This window comes from Quercus lobata, chromosome 4, assembly GCF_001633185.2.
Source record: "Quercus lobata isolate SW786 chromosome 4, ValleyOak3.0 Primary Assembly, whole genome shotgun sequence".
NCBI classification, from domain to species: Eukaryota; Viridiplantae; Streptophyta; class Magnoliopsida; order Fagales; family Fagaceae; genus Quercus; species Quercus lobata.
The window spans coordinates 16,711,409-16,726,603 of record NC_044907.1 but is presented as its reverse complement, the minus strand read 5'-3'; the positions used below and the strand labels follow the sequence as shown (position 1 = coordinate 16,726,603).

Below are 15,195 nucleotides of genomic sequence, written 5' to 3'. Positions count from 1 at the left end.
TTGGGCCAGTTTTAGATGAGGATAATAACAAATTGTTAAGACTAGAATGAGAAGCTGGCAGCCCCACATTGAGAAGATTTAAATTTTATCAGATTCTTAAAGTCTAGCATTTCCAGTGAGGAAAGATTTATTAGCTCCTCAGATATAGATTGAAGTGATAAGTCTTTGGATGCTAGGAGAGGTAATACAGTAGTGCAGAGGATAATGGTGCAAAAATACCAGCTAAAGCAACATATTAGTATCAACTTCAGTGATGTAAGGTTGAATTTATTCAACCATCTAATTGGCTTTATTCCATGCCAAATTTGCTTGTATTTCAGAATTTAGTAACCCTGTATTTAGGTGGGCTTGTTGTAAGGGTAGTGAGTGAGATAGAGTGAAGTTTGCTCAAGAGTGTGCAAGAAAACAGAGACTCGCAGCTTGGCCTCGAGGATGACTCCCGGCTGCAAGCCGCCAGACGCAGCACACGTGCCAAGCATGCCGAAAGGTAAACAGTCATGCTAACTGAAGCACTACAGGACAAAACATGACAACTGGTCATACGGTTATCTTGCGACTGGATCTCGCGACTTAGTCAAGTCGCGAGGTCAAGCTGCGAGCCACCCCTATTTTGTAAATCCTGACGTTTCACGTTCCTCTCCCACTCCAGTATAAATACCCCTTTTACCCACAAATGTAAGAGAGCTTCCAGAGAGAATTTTGAGAGATAAACCTTAAAGAAAAACAAGATTGATTCACCAACAATCTATACATTAGAGTCTCTTCAAATTCCTCAACTCTCTTCCTCTCCATTGTCAAATCCTTGAGAGGCATTTTATCAAACCTTGTTCTCACCATATTCATCACTATGAGAGTGCTGTTTGGATTTCTGGGAAGCAGTTAGGAAGGAACCAATCTTCATTGGTTGATGCTACGGTCTAGTAGCGGAATCCGAAAAGTTAGAAAAGAAAAAAGTTCGGCGCAACCTCATTGGAGCAAGAAGCTTGGAGGGTTTAGGTGCATTGGGTAGATTAGGCTTGGAGGGTCTATTGCTGTCCATGTATCCCAACTATATTCTCTAGTGGATTGTTTACCGCTTGGAGGGCGGCGGAGAGGTTTTACGCCGAGGGCTTCGGTTTCCTCTTCGATAACACATCGCGTGTTGTCTTTGTGTTTGCATCTTCCTTCCCTTTTATCTTTGCCTTTTATTATCTGCTGTGGGTTGTGATTTTAATTTGGCCTAGATAGTTTATCCAATTCTATATTGTAATTTATGTTCATTTTCCGCACACTAGTTGTTTGACATAATGCTTGAATTGGTTAAGTTGTAATTTGGGGGTTTAAACGTTCAAGGATGTTTATACACATATTTGAACTTTCAAGTGACTTTCTTAACATACATGCCTGACACTGAACCCTGAAAATTTGCGAAGAATCTATATGCCAGCTTCAGAAAACTTGAACCTACTTCTAAAAGATCATGTAACGTAAGGAAACCAGTTGAACAGTCATGCAAAATGAAATTAAATGTAGATCTGCTCTAATGTATGCTTGGGTATGAGAACTGGAGAAAAAACCTCAAGACTCATTTTCTTTTGGGAAGTAGATGAAACTCACACTTGCCCAAACAAAAATTACCGGACTTATACGATTGACTACAGTTATATAATCGATCATAGTCACCAATTATTTGTTACAGTCTTCTAAGTATCTATTTTTTTGAACAAGATTTGCACCAAAAAAGGAGACATACTTGGGGCATATTTCTATGCTCTTATTATTACTACTTCAGTGGAAGAAAAAAGATGAAAGATGTAAACATGGACACCCACTATACGCACCAAAAAGCTAGTATCAATTATATGAATTATAAACATTAAACCAACCCTTATATGACACTTTAAAAAACCCTGTTCACAAACTAAAATCAACTTATATCAGATTACTCCCAACTCACTTTAACCTCAACTCTTTGTTGTTGTTTTTCTTTTTCTTTTTTCTTTGGGGGGGGGGGGGGGTTGCGCGGGGGGCAGGGGGTGCTGTGTGAATGAATCAATCTCAACTCCAGCCCCAAAATAAACCAAACTAATTCTTTAAAGACATCTGCACATATGCTTAAGAGCCTTCTTCTGAGAATATAACTCCCCACATAAGAAAACTACTTTGGGCCGATGCTATAGAATCGTTAGAAGCAATGATAAACTGATCAGTATACATGATAATAACCTCAGGACTAACATATCACATAATTACAGTAAATAAGAATACAAAAACAAAAACTACTGCCCAGCTAACTTGCATAAGAACTTCAGAAGTGGATCCAGACTTCTTCAAAAATCCTCCAGTTGCTGTACATGACAAGAAGAAGGAAGTAATAGTGAATAACTGCAGAAGAACCCACATAAATTTGAGCACTTGCTGGTGGCCCCAGCAGTCTTCAAAATTAGCCTAGGTATATTATGATACATGATGGAAAGAAAAGATTATTTTAGTAGGTGCAATAATCATTTCACAATGTACAGAAAATTAAATTGATGTCTAGCAGGTCAAATTGCTATTCATCAACTGAGTAATAAAATTACCTTGGTGATAGTGTTTTCATTGCTTCAGACAGGGACTCTTCTATACTTCCTTATTAGTTTCTATGAAAGAGATATGAGCTATCTTAGACCAATATTTTTTCTCATTTTGGAGTTTTGGTCTCAGCAGAGAGCATTTTCTGCTCCAGATAAAAGACAAGGATGGAAGACCCTTTTTGGGATAGACTGGAGCAGTAAGGTGCTGAAGCCCCTGGTCATCCAGATAAAAGTAAGCTCCTTCTAGCCCCAATTTGTCCAACAAATCAACTACATTTCTTGCCGCTGCAGGAATTCCTTAGCTGCTGGTAAGAGGAGGGCTTTTAGGGATGGGGGAAGCCAGTGGATAGTGCCCTATTCATAGTAAGTTTTTTGTTTTGACTGCTGCTTGAAAAAACGCTGGAGCAGAACCTCTTTTTAGTTCCGTCCTTTTGGCGAGGATCGGCTAGCAAAGAGCAGTTTTGGATATGAAGAGTTAAAAGGGAGGCAGGCAACCCCTCTTCTGGCATCAACTCAAGCTTCTCACAGCAATTGATCTCCAACTTTCCCAGCAACGTGAGGTGCTGAAACCCTTGGCCTATGAATTTGAGATGTGGAAGTCTGCTGATACGAAGAGAAGTGAGGGTGTTGGGCAGCAGCCCTTCTTCCGGAAACAATTCCAAGTTACTACATCCACCTTCAATCTCAAAACAAGTCAGTGACACCATTCTATGCAAGCCCCACTCCTTCTGAGGCATCAGATTGTTGCAGTTGGTAATCAAAAGAGATTGTAGGTTGGGAGTAGGCAACCCCTTTTCTGGAAAGAATTCCAGATTTGGGCAATCCTTGAATTTCATTTTTTGAAGAAAAGTGAGATCAAAGTGAAGGTTGTTTGGAATTGAAAGGGACTTGAGATTCCTACAGTCCTCAATATGAAGATCTTGAAGCTTGGTAAATAAACCTAATGGTAGAGATTGAAGAGAATCACAGCTTCTCATTACTTGCAAACTCTCAAGGACTCTAAATGGGTGCATCGAATGCTCAAGTAGAAAGGGCTTTAAATTTCGACAATCACAAATAGAAAGTGTTTTTACGTTAGAGAGAGAATCACCTCCAGGAAAGGAGCTGAGAGAAGGACAATTAACTATTTCCAGTCGTTGGAAACTAGAGTTGCCTTCAAACAATTCCTGGGACAGGGTCATCAAAGCATCCAAATCATGCAGCTTCATTTCTTTCAAGGAACGGAGGTGCTTTGGTAAGGTCCCAATCAATTTTGGACATCCACGTATATGAAGCTGTTGGAGGGAGGGGAAGTGTTCACCTTCATTTGCTAAATGTATCCAGTGTGTCCAACTTGGCAAGTCCTCAAACAACAAAGTTCTAAGAGATTGAAAAGGCTTGACTCCAAAGTGGCCATTCCCATAAAATCCAGAATCCAACCTTTTTAATACTTCCATCTCTATGATGTAGAGCCCTTGAAGAGATGATAAATGACCCAGTGGTGGTAAGGACGTAGAAATTTTGCACTTGCTAAGACAAAGGAACACCATGTTAGAGAAAATGGCAGCACCTAACCAATTGGGAAACCTTGAACCACCATAGTTTTCAATTGTAAGCTTCTTCAAATTTTTATGAGGTTGCAGATTATCAAGTATGTCTATTTCATTTTGTACCTCGTGAGTGCTAGAGGTCCATGTGAAAGCTAATTCATTAAGACAATGCTTACTTTTCAAGTCAGCCTCTGAAGCATCTGTAGCATCAACTACATTCTGCATCCTTGAGATGGAAATTGTACGAAGGTGTGCAAGCTTGCCCAATTCACTGATTTTCCGCCCACTATTTCTGCTCACAAAAAAATCAGTTAACACTTGGAGACTCTTTAATCTTCCAAATTCAAGTGGCATCTCTCTTAAGTTGGTTTCACTCACATCTAGATGACGTAAATTAATAAGGTTTCCAAAGTTTGCTGGTAGCTCAGCGAGTTCAATACAACTTGCCAACAACAATGTCTGCAAATTATACAAAGAACATATTGAACTAGGTAGCTTTTTTATTGAAGTCTGGGAAAGGTCCAAGTAGCGTAGATGAATCAATTTGCCCAAAGTCTCAGGTAGATCAGTGATCACATGACAAGCAAAAGAAAGCACACGTAAGTGTTTTAGAAATGGCAACCATTTATCACTAACTATTTTACTTAAGGCAGAGCATTGACTGGTATTTGAAAAGCCTAGTGGAAGGAATGTTCTCAGAGACTTTACTTCCTGTAGGGCCACAAAGATCTCAGGACCATCAAGCCGCTTAATTGACCATGCAAAATATCGAGCCTTTTCTGAAATTTCATTCAGTTTGCCATCCTCTAACTTGCAACAAAATTCTCCAGATGCAAATTGAGCTAAATCATTGATAAGGTCATGCATCACAAAGCACAATTTGTCGCGATTTGATGGTTGAAAAAATGATCTTGATATTAGTTCATGAAAATACCTGCACCCAACCTCTTCCATGGTGTCTTTACCTTTTCGATGTTGCAAGAAACCTTCTGCCATCCACATGAGAACCAATTTCTCTTTTTCAAACTCATATCCCTTGGGAAATATTGAACAATAAGAAAAGCATTGTTTGAGATGTGGAGGTAGATGATAATAGCTCAACATTAAAGCATGAAGTATGCTACTCTTATCAGTAGAAAGCTCCCATGTCTTGCTATTCAGTATTCTATACCATTCCTCAGCTTCCAATTCTGGGTGCAAGAGGCCTCCAAGTACTTTTGTAGCTAAAGGCAAGCCTTTACACTTTTTCACAATTTTCTCACCAATCCTTTTTAATGTTGGATGTTCCTCAGGGTTGCTAGTCCTAAATGCATGTTTTGCAAATAGTGACCAACAGTCTTCATCTGACAAATGCAACAGACGATAAATAACTACAGCGCGCATCATTGATGCAACACTTTGACTACGAGTTGTCACAATAATTCTACTTCCACAGGCTCCAGCTTTTAAGGGGCTTAACAACAAATCCCAATCAATAAAATTGTCATTCCAAATGTCATCTAAAACAAGCAAAAATCTCTTTCCTTTCAATCTCTCCTTTAGTTTGACTTGAAGAAAATTCAGGTCTTTCACATTACAACTCCTTGACGCAACCGACTCAAAAATGGTTCTAGTTATTTTTAAAACATCAAATTCTTCTGAAACATAAGCCCATGCTCTAAATTTAAACGATTTTTCTACCTCTGAGTCATTATACAAAAGCTGAGCAAGGGTTGTCTTGCCAACCCCACCAATCCCAACTATTGCAATCACAGGGATTCTGCTTCCTTTTTGTGCATTACCAGCAAGCAAAAATTCTTTTAGCTTCTCTTTATCTTTATCTCTACCAAACACTTCAAATTCATCAACTAAAGAAGTTGTAGGCAAAACCAACAATGGCTTCCCTCTTACACTCTCCTTGAAATTCATGATATCTCTTTGTTGTGCTAAAAACTCCAGCCTTTCAACTATGTTTTTGAGCCTAGATTCTATATCTTTATCAAGCTTGAGACTGGAATCTTTATCTTCTTTACTAGAATTATGAGCAAAGAATAGACCCATTACCTGTTTTCCCTTGACCTTGGCCTCAGCTTCCAACTCGCATTGCAAAGCTATGGTGGCAATCTCATCCAACAAATCTTCTGCATGGTAGGCAGCATCTTTGAGCTCATTGACCCACTCTTTCACCGCCATGTTTGTGATCTGCTTCTCCTCTGCATCACTCAGCACTGCGTTAACAGTCAGCAGAACTGTCTTCATCTTGTCAAAGAGTGTGTGATCGAAATCCCTGTCTCCAAAGAAGTTTCTGACCAGGGGAGATGCCAGCCTTTCAAACAAAGCTCCAAAGAGTGCAGAAAGCAATGACTCTCCCAAAATTTCCCAAACCATTTTTTTCTGCTTTGCAAAGAAAGGATTCAACAGGAAGAGATATGGGATTGAGAAGCAGTCAGTTTTTCCATGGCTAATTATTTCGTTGACTATAGGCACAGACTGTGGTAGCTGATAGCCCGATAGTGGCTGAAAATTAAATAACACTATAAATTTTATAAAAAAAAAAAAATTTAAGATAATATTAACGGTTAAATGGTTAACTACTGTCGGTAATTATTATTGTATTATTTTTCCCATAATGTCGGTAATTATTAATAAACAAAGCTTTGATTGATAAGAAATATTTTTAAGGAGGATGTTATAAATTGAAACACATTAAAAAAAAATTTGGTGTTTATTTCATAAAAAACATAAAAAGTTGTAAAATAAATTAATTACCTTATTATTTTTTTATAAAAATTTGTTTAAAATAAATTTTAAAACAATGTTTTCAGAATATCTGTTAATGTTAACAATTTTTCGTATTTTTAAGTAACTGCCTTGGATTATGAACATTTAAAAAAAATCGTGTTGAAATAATATATTTTCAAAGTAGATTGCACTTTAAAAATACAAAAAATCATTCAATAATTTTTTTTTTTTTTTAGAAACAAAAATCAGTTGAAACCTGAAATCGTATTTCAAGCGTTGAAATTTTGTAACGTATCCAATAGTAGGCGGCTCGGTTTATTTTCATTGGCTGGTAATTGTTGGGTGCTCTGCACCGAGACACCACCGCACCGTGGGGTTCAGTCCTCACACACATTGTCAAAGTTCTTAAATGGGCTTTGACTCTTCAGCCACCAAATTCAGCCTCTCTCTTTTTTCTTTTTTTTTTCTCTTTTTTTATAATAAAAAATGCTAACATGCGTCCTTAAGGCACTGGTTAAGAATTCAATTAAAGAAAATTTTTATGAGAAAAGTAAAAAAACAATTAATGTTTTGACAACCTTTTTCATTTCTCATAAAAGTGATGTCAAAACTTTTTTTAACTGGATTCTTAACTGGTACCCTAAGAGCACTCATTATCATGACCCTTTTTTTATTATAATTATTTTTTTAAAACAAGATGAGGCATTTGGTTTTGGTGTGTGGTCCAATTAAAAAGGGGCAGGTTTAATTAGTGGTGTATTTTTTGGGTTTAATTAGCCGAGTGTTGCCAAAGGTTTAGTAGCTGAGGGTGGAGGGAATAGGATTTAAGTTGCGAGATTAGCAGCATGTTGTAATTATTTCTCAAAAAAAAAAAAAAATTAGCCGAGTGTTTTGGGTTTTAAATGTTAGGACTTAGGTGTAATAGTTTTTTTTTTTTTTTTTTAAGGTAAAGGGTAATGATAATTTTTGTTTAATTAGCCTAGTGTTTTGGGTTTAATTGTTTGGTATAATGGGTTTTAACGTAGTTTAACCATTAATGTCCATCTCTCTTAAATACGTAGTTTATCCTCTAACACTGTAAAAATTTAAAGAGACTACTAGAGATGTTCTTAGATCATGTTACTTTTTTTATTGCCAATTTATCTAAGATTTTATATTTAAAAATTTTAAATTTTTTTAAAAAATAACTAACTTTTATGTTTTTGTTCCACCAAATTTGCTACATAATATATACATACATACATATCAATATATGTACATATTTTATAAATTTATAAAATTCAACTAAAGGTCCCTTTATTATTATTTTTTTAAGTCAACTGTTCTATACCTTAGCTTGATTATTATTATTTTTTTTTTATGATACATTAATACTTGGAGTTTGAAGGATTTGGATCTTAAATGTTTTTTTTAGAAACAGAAGAAAGTATCAACTAATTACGCTACAAAACTCTTCATCTTAGCTAGTTTATTAAATTAATGTATATTTACTGAGTGTGGTGCAATAGTAAGAAGCTCTTGAAAGACCCATTTGTTTGAACCAAGTGTTAAGAGGTGATTAGTTTAATTACTAGTGTTGGCTTATACTTCCTAATATATAGAAATCGTGGTAACGTGGGATGACGGTTACACATGAAATGCCCTTTTTTAATTTTCTCTAAAAAAAATAATAAAAAATTCAATGCATATTCAATATTCTAGTTTATATTCAATCCCCTTTACCAACCATCCAAATTTTTTATTTATTTATTTTTTTAAATCTAATCAAACTTAGATTTTTATTAACCCACCTAACTACAACTACAGCGTGGTGTTGCTGCAAGTCGTAGTGCCGCTGAACTCATCTCTGTTACTGTTTCACGATCCAGTCCACCATTTGCTTTTCATTTCACCGTTTCTGCTGTCACTCTTTCGTGACCAAAAAAAAAAAAAAGAAGTAACATGGCTGGCTCGCCGGTGAAAGCCGCAATTCAGGAGCTGTTGTACAGTTTGCTTTCACTCAACTTCTTTCGAACAAATAAATTCAGAATTGGATTGCTAGAAGATTTAAGGATTGTGCTGCAGTATCTTACTGTGATGGTCGATGAAGCTGAGGAGAAGCAGAACAAAAACCCAGTTGTTAAACTGTGGCTGGACGAGCTTCAAGATGTTGTCTACCACACAGAGGATCTCGTGGATGAGATGTGCACTGAAAGTTTAAGACACAAGTTGGATGCTGAGTCTCAGACCAAGTCATCTAGTCTGGAATGGAATATAAAGGTGATAAAAAAGATGGAGGAGATTCTTGACAGGTTAGAATTCTTTATGGAGCAAGGAGATGTACTTGGTTTGAAGGGATTAGGAATAATATCTGATCCACAAAAGCGTTTTAGCATGCCCATAACTTCATTTTTTTTGGTAGATGATCGTGAAGTGTTCTGTAGAGATGCTGATAAAGATGCTATTATTAGTCTTTTGCTGTCTGATGATGTACAGAGTGAACACTTGTCTGTGATTCCGATAGTGGGCGAGGTTGGGGTTGGTAAGTCCACTCTTGCTCGGCTCGTTTACAATAATTGCAGAGTAAGTCAGCATTTTGAGATCAAGGCTTGGTACCCCGTTAATCATGAGATGACAAAAGCAGTTTCTGAGTCGTTTAGTTTGCAGTCTTTGCAAGAGAGCCTTAAGGGAAAGAGATTTCTTCTTGTTTTGGATGATGTGGGGAGTTTTAACTATGCAGACTGGGAATCCTTACAATCTACTTTGAAAGGTGTTGCAAATGGAAGTTGTGTTATTGTAACTACACGCGATTCAGAAGTTGCATCCAAGATTAGCACTGTATGTACTTATCATATAGAGTCATTGTCAAATGAACAAAGTTGGTTGATGTTCACAAAATTTGCTTTAGGAGACCAAATGCTAAGTTCATGTCCCGAAGTAGAAACCATTGGCAGACAAATTGTGCAGGATTTTTTGGGCCTGCCATTTGCAGTAAAAGCACTTGGGCTTCTCTTGCGCTCTAAGCCACAAGTTGAGGAGTGGAGAGTTGTATTGGACCGCCTAAAGCATTTTTCTTTACCTAGAGGAATGAGTGGAGATGGAATTGAATTAAGAAAGCGCTATGATGAACTTCCTGCACAGTTAAAGCGATGCTTTGCATATTGTTCAATATTTCCCAAGGGTTATGAATTTGAGAAAGAGAAGTTGGTTCTTTTATGGATGGCAGAAGGTCTTCTGCAAAATCGTGGAAAGGAAGATGATGGTAACAAGTGCTTTGATGAATTGTTATCGGAGTCTTTTTTTCAACAATCAAGTGCCAATAATTCACGTTTTCTGATGCATGATCTTGTGGATGATTTGGCTGCTCATCTGTCTTGGAAACATTTTTTCAGATTGGAGGATAATAATTTGTCTCATATCTCTGTAAGTACCCTGTATTTATCTCTTTGTAGAGGCAAATATGATTCCTCAGTGATATTTAAAAGTATTGATAAAGCCAAGTTTTTAAGGACATTCTTGCCATTAGATCATGAATCATGTCGATTAAGTAGTAATGAACTGCAGAATATGTTGTGCAAACTGCAATTCCTACGTGTGCTTTCTTTATCTCATTATCATATCACTGAGCTACCTGCTTCAATAGGCAATTTGAAACATTTACGGTACATTGATCTCTCTCACACTGGAATTAAGTCGTTACCTGAATCAGTTTGTGCTCTATGCAATTTACAAACATTCATATTGTCAAGTTGTCATTCTCTCACCAAATTGCCAGAAAACATGTGGAGGCTTGTTAACTTGCGTCATCTTGATATTAGTGGAACTGACATAGATGAGATGCCAAAAAACTTGAGTAGATTGAAAAAACTTCTAACACTGCCTTACTTTGTTGTGGGCAAAAGAAGTGGCTCAATGCTTAAAGAGTTGGGAGGTCTTCGGGATCTTCATGGGACGCTTCACATTTCAAAGTTGCAGAATGTAGTCTCTGAAAATGATCCAGCTGGCGCCCGTTTGTTTACCAAGAAATACCTTGATGAGCTAGTGTTGGAATGGAGTAACAACACTGTTGGTCAGGAAAATGTGCTTGAAGCGCTACAGCCTAATAGTAAACTGAAGAAGCTCAGCATTAATTTTTACTGTGGTACAAGATTTCCAAATTGGGTGGGGCATATGCTATTCTCTGGCATGGTTTCCCTACGTCTCAGCAACTGCAACAATTGCTCATCCTTGCCACCACTTGGACAGCTACCATCGCTTGAAGTCCTCATTATTGAATGGATGGATGCAGTGAAAAGCGTGGGTCCTGAATTCTGTGGGATGGATAAGCCATTTAAGTCTTTGAAGACTCTAACATTTGAGGGGATGTTGGAATGGGAAGAATGGGTTTCATTTGAAGTTGGAGGTGGAGAATTCCCTAGCTTAATTGAGCTTTGTATAAGGAGATGCCCCAAGCTGAAGGGAAACTTACCCAAGCAACTTTCTTCTGTAGTAAAAGTTGAGATTTCTGAATCTCAGGAACTTGTGACTACAATTATGACAGAGGCATCATTACACAAAAGGACTTTACATTATCAGGACAAGGTTCTGCTCATAAGTGAAGATAAAGTTGCCTCATTCTTGGAGCAAATGACTATCTTTACATATAAAGGTGCCACAGAATCCTCATTGCCCATGACTACTCCAAATATTAGGGATGAAGCTGATGTTCCAACCAACAACTGGTCCAACCAAGGTAGACAGCAAGGCCTCTTATCTTTTAAAAGTGTAAAAGTTTCTGGAATATCACAACTGATGGGAGTTACTGGGTTAGACAGCCTCAAAATTGAAGGATGCGATGCTCTGGAGTTCATACCTGTAGAAGTGATGACCAGAAACCCTTTTCTCCAACATTTATATATCATTAATTGCTGTTCTCTCAAGTCCTTTCCTGGGGGCCATCCACTCACTGCCTTGAAGATGCTTTATATCCAGAACTGCAAGAAATTAGAGTTCCAGCTAAGTGCAAAGAGCACACACCAGTTTGCACTTCTTGAACATTTGTGCATAGGGAGTAGCTGTGATTCTCTGATATTCCTCCCATTAGACTTCTTTCTGGAGCTTAGATTTCTTTCTATCTGGGATTGTGCAAATCTGCAATCCCTTTCAATGCCAGAGGGAATTGAGAAAGATCTCACATATCTTGAGGCCTTGGAGATCAGGGATTGTCCTAATCTGGTATCCTTTCCAAAAGGAGGATTGCGTGCCCCCAACCTGACAACCATTTGGTTCTCCAATTGCAAGAATCTCAAGGAACTACCTGATCAGTTCCACTCCCTCAACTCTCTCCATTCAATGTTTATAAATAATTGCCCACAACTTGTATCACTTTCAGGATGGGGTTTGCCTTCCAAACTAAGTGTACTCTGTATCACTTTTTGTGACAAACTCATGCTTGGGAGGGAGTGGGGGTTGCATAGGCTTGACTGTCTTAGTCGGTTAGAGATTGAAGGTGGATGTGAAAACATAGTGTCATTTCCAGAGGAGGAGTTACTGCCTAGCAATCTCAATTCTCTACGCATCAGTGAACTTCTGAATCTTGAATATCTGAACTACAAGGGGCTTCAACACCTTACTGCCCTTAAAACACTGGAAATTAGCTGCTGTAACAAACTCAAGTCCTTGCCAGAAGAGGGACTTCCATCCTCCCTGTCTTTTCTCTGCATCAATGAATGCTCTTTGCTGAAACCAAAGCTTCAAAATAAGAGGAAAAGATTTGTCTCTTTCATAGAGGCCGATGAGGAAGTAATCTCATGAGCAAGTCTAGAAGAGCCCTTGTTTGAAGCAATGAAAATGCAATTCAGAGAGGTACTTTTTCTGCATGTAGACCAATAACAATTTGACCTGCTAGATCTCAATTCAATTTATTTTACAATGCAAAACAATTAATGCACTTGACTTACTAATAATATATATATATATATATATTTTTTCCATTTTTCATAATCTAGGCCAACTTTGAAGACTTCTTGTGCCACCAGCAATTGCTCAAGTTTCTACATGTGTTCTTCTGCAGTTATTCATTTTTGCCTCCTACTTCATGTTTTTGGTGCGTATATTTTGCCTTTGTGATCAATCAATAGTATCAATAGTTTTTGCGGGTTTCCATTTCCATTTTGTTGAAGAATTTAGCATTGCTTCTAGGGATTGAGAGGCTTCTCATCAAAGTGTTCTTCTTATATGAGGGAGTTATATGGTTAGAAGAAGGCTCTTCAAAGAGTATGGACTGGATTTCTTTGAAAAAATATTTTGTATATTTTGGGTTTAGTGTATATAACTTATATGTGGCTTGAGTCTTTTTTTTTTTTTTGGTGTGTGAGTCATTGTATGTAATGAGGTCTTGGAATTGGAACTTGAGGTCTTCATGAAATTTTTTTTTTTTTATTGAGATTTAGAGTCAAAGGTGGGTGTGATCACATATAAGTTGATTTGAGCTTTTGAGGGTTTGTGAGTCTGTTTTATAAGAGTGGGTTGAGTGTTTGTAAATCATATTTATAATGGTGGATATCAACATGTCTAAGTCCAGTAAATTCTGTTGAGTTTATCTACTTCCCAAAAGAAAAGTAGTCTCAGCTCATCTCTTCAGCTCTCATAGTCATACTCAAGCATATATGGTAGAGTAGATTAACATCCTAATTTCACTGTGTGTGAAGGTTCAGCCGGTTTCCTTAATTCCTTCTAATAAATATCTTTTGAAGTGGGTATTATGTTTTCTGAGCTGCGAACTGCAGGTTCTGTTGCTCTTCTGTAAGACATTATTGTTCCAGTTCTCAAATTTGTTGAAGCTGACATATAGAATAGATTTTTAGCTTGTTTTCTAAGTTCAGTGGCAAGCATGTGTAAAAATGTTAAGAAAGTCCCAAGTCCATGAAATTGATGCTGACATATGCTAATCTCTGAAAGTGTGAAATTTTTTGTAATTATTAGACTTGATGATTGTCTTAGGCAGTGTATTTGGATGAGTATCCTCAGCCTGACCCTATAACCTTTCTTAGCATCCAGAGGCTCTTAGATCTTCAATCCATATCTGATGACTGAGGGGCTATGAAATCCTACCTTACAAGAAACATAAGACTATTGGGAGTCTGTTAAAACACCAATCTTTGCCCAAACTGGGGCAGCCAGCTTTACATTCCAGCTATTTGGTATTGTCCACATCTAAAACCGCAGTGTGAACAAGATAAATCAGAGGATTATGGTAAGAATTGGAACATACCCTTTGAAGATTTTCGAATGCAATTCCAGTTTGAGCAATTAGTTGTATATCTTCTGTCGATTAGTGGTACCACTTTGTCTCTGAAGGTTCTGATCTTTTGTTTCTAGTCATATGTTTGGACAAGCCATGCTAGCATTACATGTTAACTGGTCACCACAGATATGGTGCTAGCATGTGAATTTCCAATTTCAGTTCTGTCAATTGAGTCTTTGCTGCCTGAAAGCATTAAGAATTATATCATTAGCCTAAAACAATAAAAATGGACCTGGGATGCACAGATACAACATCCCCTTCCTCTTACACATCATGTTTGAATTTGGAAATTGGACAAGCTGCTACTTACTATTCTGTACATCTTTTGTATCCAATCCATTCCAAATTTTGAATTTCCAATAAAGAAAAGTATCTACTTCTTTTCTTTCAAGAGTTATCTCCAAATTTATTTCAATAGTTGTGATCCAGTGTAGGATGAGCAGACTATCTTCTATGTGAAAATGGATCATGAGTTGAGTAGTATAATGCAAATCTAGGAAGCATATACACAAATAACATGTACAGGGTACGACACAACAACACAATTTTTGAAAAATTAGAACACAATACGGTGAGGATACACATATTAATTAATTATTAAATATTTTTTTATTTATATTTATAAATATTTATAAGTATTTATTTGTTCATATTCTATTAAACATATATCAATTTAAGGGTAATAATAGATGATAAAGAAAATTCATAACTAATAAATAATGTTTATAAATTAAAATACAAACCAAGAATAAGATCTAAAAGAGTAAATAATAGATAACTAGATAAGTGTTCAAGATTGATACTAAAAAGAAAAAAAAAATTATCCCAAATTAAAAGGCCCATGCATCAAGCTCAATAATATTCTAGTGGGCAAAAATAACATATGAACAATACCTCAATACACTTATTGAGGTACTGTTTATCAATACACCAAAATAAATTTTTTTTTTTTTTTTTTTTTACTCTCTCTCTCTCTCTCTCTCTCTCCACATAGATTGGAGGTGGTGCAATGGCCACTTTACATTGAAGTTCATATGAAAATAGTTAAGCCGCAGCTGGGCCGTGAGCTCAAAAACAAGAATTTGTTAAAAAAATGGCCGGGTATAGGCCCAATTGCAAATGAAAG

The 15,195-nt window shown here is 36.9% G+C and overlaps 2 protein-coding genes across 8 annotated transcripts; one reads left to right on the top strand and one right to left on the bottom strand.

The window, feature by feature from the left end:
* Positions 1–2,018: 2,018 nt before the first annotated feature.
* Positions 2,019–6,556, bottom strand: LOC115987444 (putative disease resistance RPP13-like protein 1). Of its 4 annotated transcripts, none has more exons than XM_031110981.1 (3): positions 2,877–6,556; positions 2,562–2,830; positions 2,019–2,427 (listed from the first exon to the last, which is right to left on the bottom strand). In XM_031110981.1, the coding sequence occupies exon 1, from the start codon at positions 6,449–6,451 to the stop codon at positions 2,879–2,881; it is 3,573 nt and encodes a 1,190-aa protein (XP_030966841.1). In that variant the 5' UTR covers positions 6,452–6,556; the 3' UTR covers positions 2,019–2,427; positions 2,562–2,830; positions 2,877–2,878. The 4 variants fall into 4 exon arrangements, with proteins under 4 accessions (XP_030966841.1, XP_030966842.1, XP_030966840.1 ...); XM_031110982.1 differs by having other exon boundaries at positions 2,562–2,833; positions 2,880–6,556; XM_031110980.1 differs by having other exon boundaries at positions 2,562–6,556.
* Positions 6,557–8,608: 2,052 nt separating this feature from the next.
* On the top strand, positions 8,609–14,366 carry LOC115987448 (putative disease resistance protein At3g14460). 4 transcript variants are annotated; one of them, XM_031110988.1, is made up of 3 exons: positions 8,609–12,628; positions 12,772–12,869; positions 13,823–14,366. In XM_031110988.1, the coding sequence occupies exon 1, from the start codon at positions 8,747–8,749 to the stop codon at positions 12,575–12,577; it is 3,831 nt and encodes a 1,276-aa protein (XP_030966848.1). In that variant the 5' UTR covers positions 8,609–8,746; the 3' UTR covers positions 12,578–12,628; positions 12,772–12,869; positions 13,823–14,366. The 4 variants fall into 4 exon arrangements, with proteins under 4 accessions (XP_030966848.1, XP_030966846.1, XP_030966847.1 ...); XM_031110986.1 differs by having other exon boundaries at positions 13,816–14,366; XM_031110987.1 differs by lacking the exon at positions 13,823–14,366 and adding an exon at positions 12,965–13,786.
* The last annotated feature ends 829 nt before the right edge of the window (positions 14,367–15,195 follow it).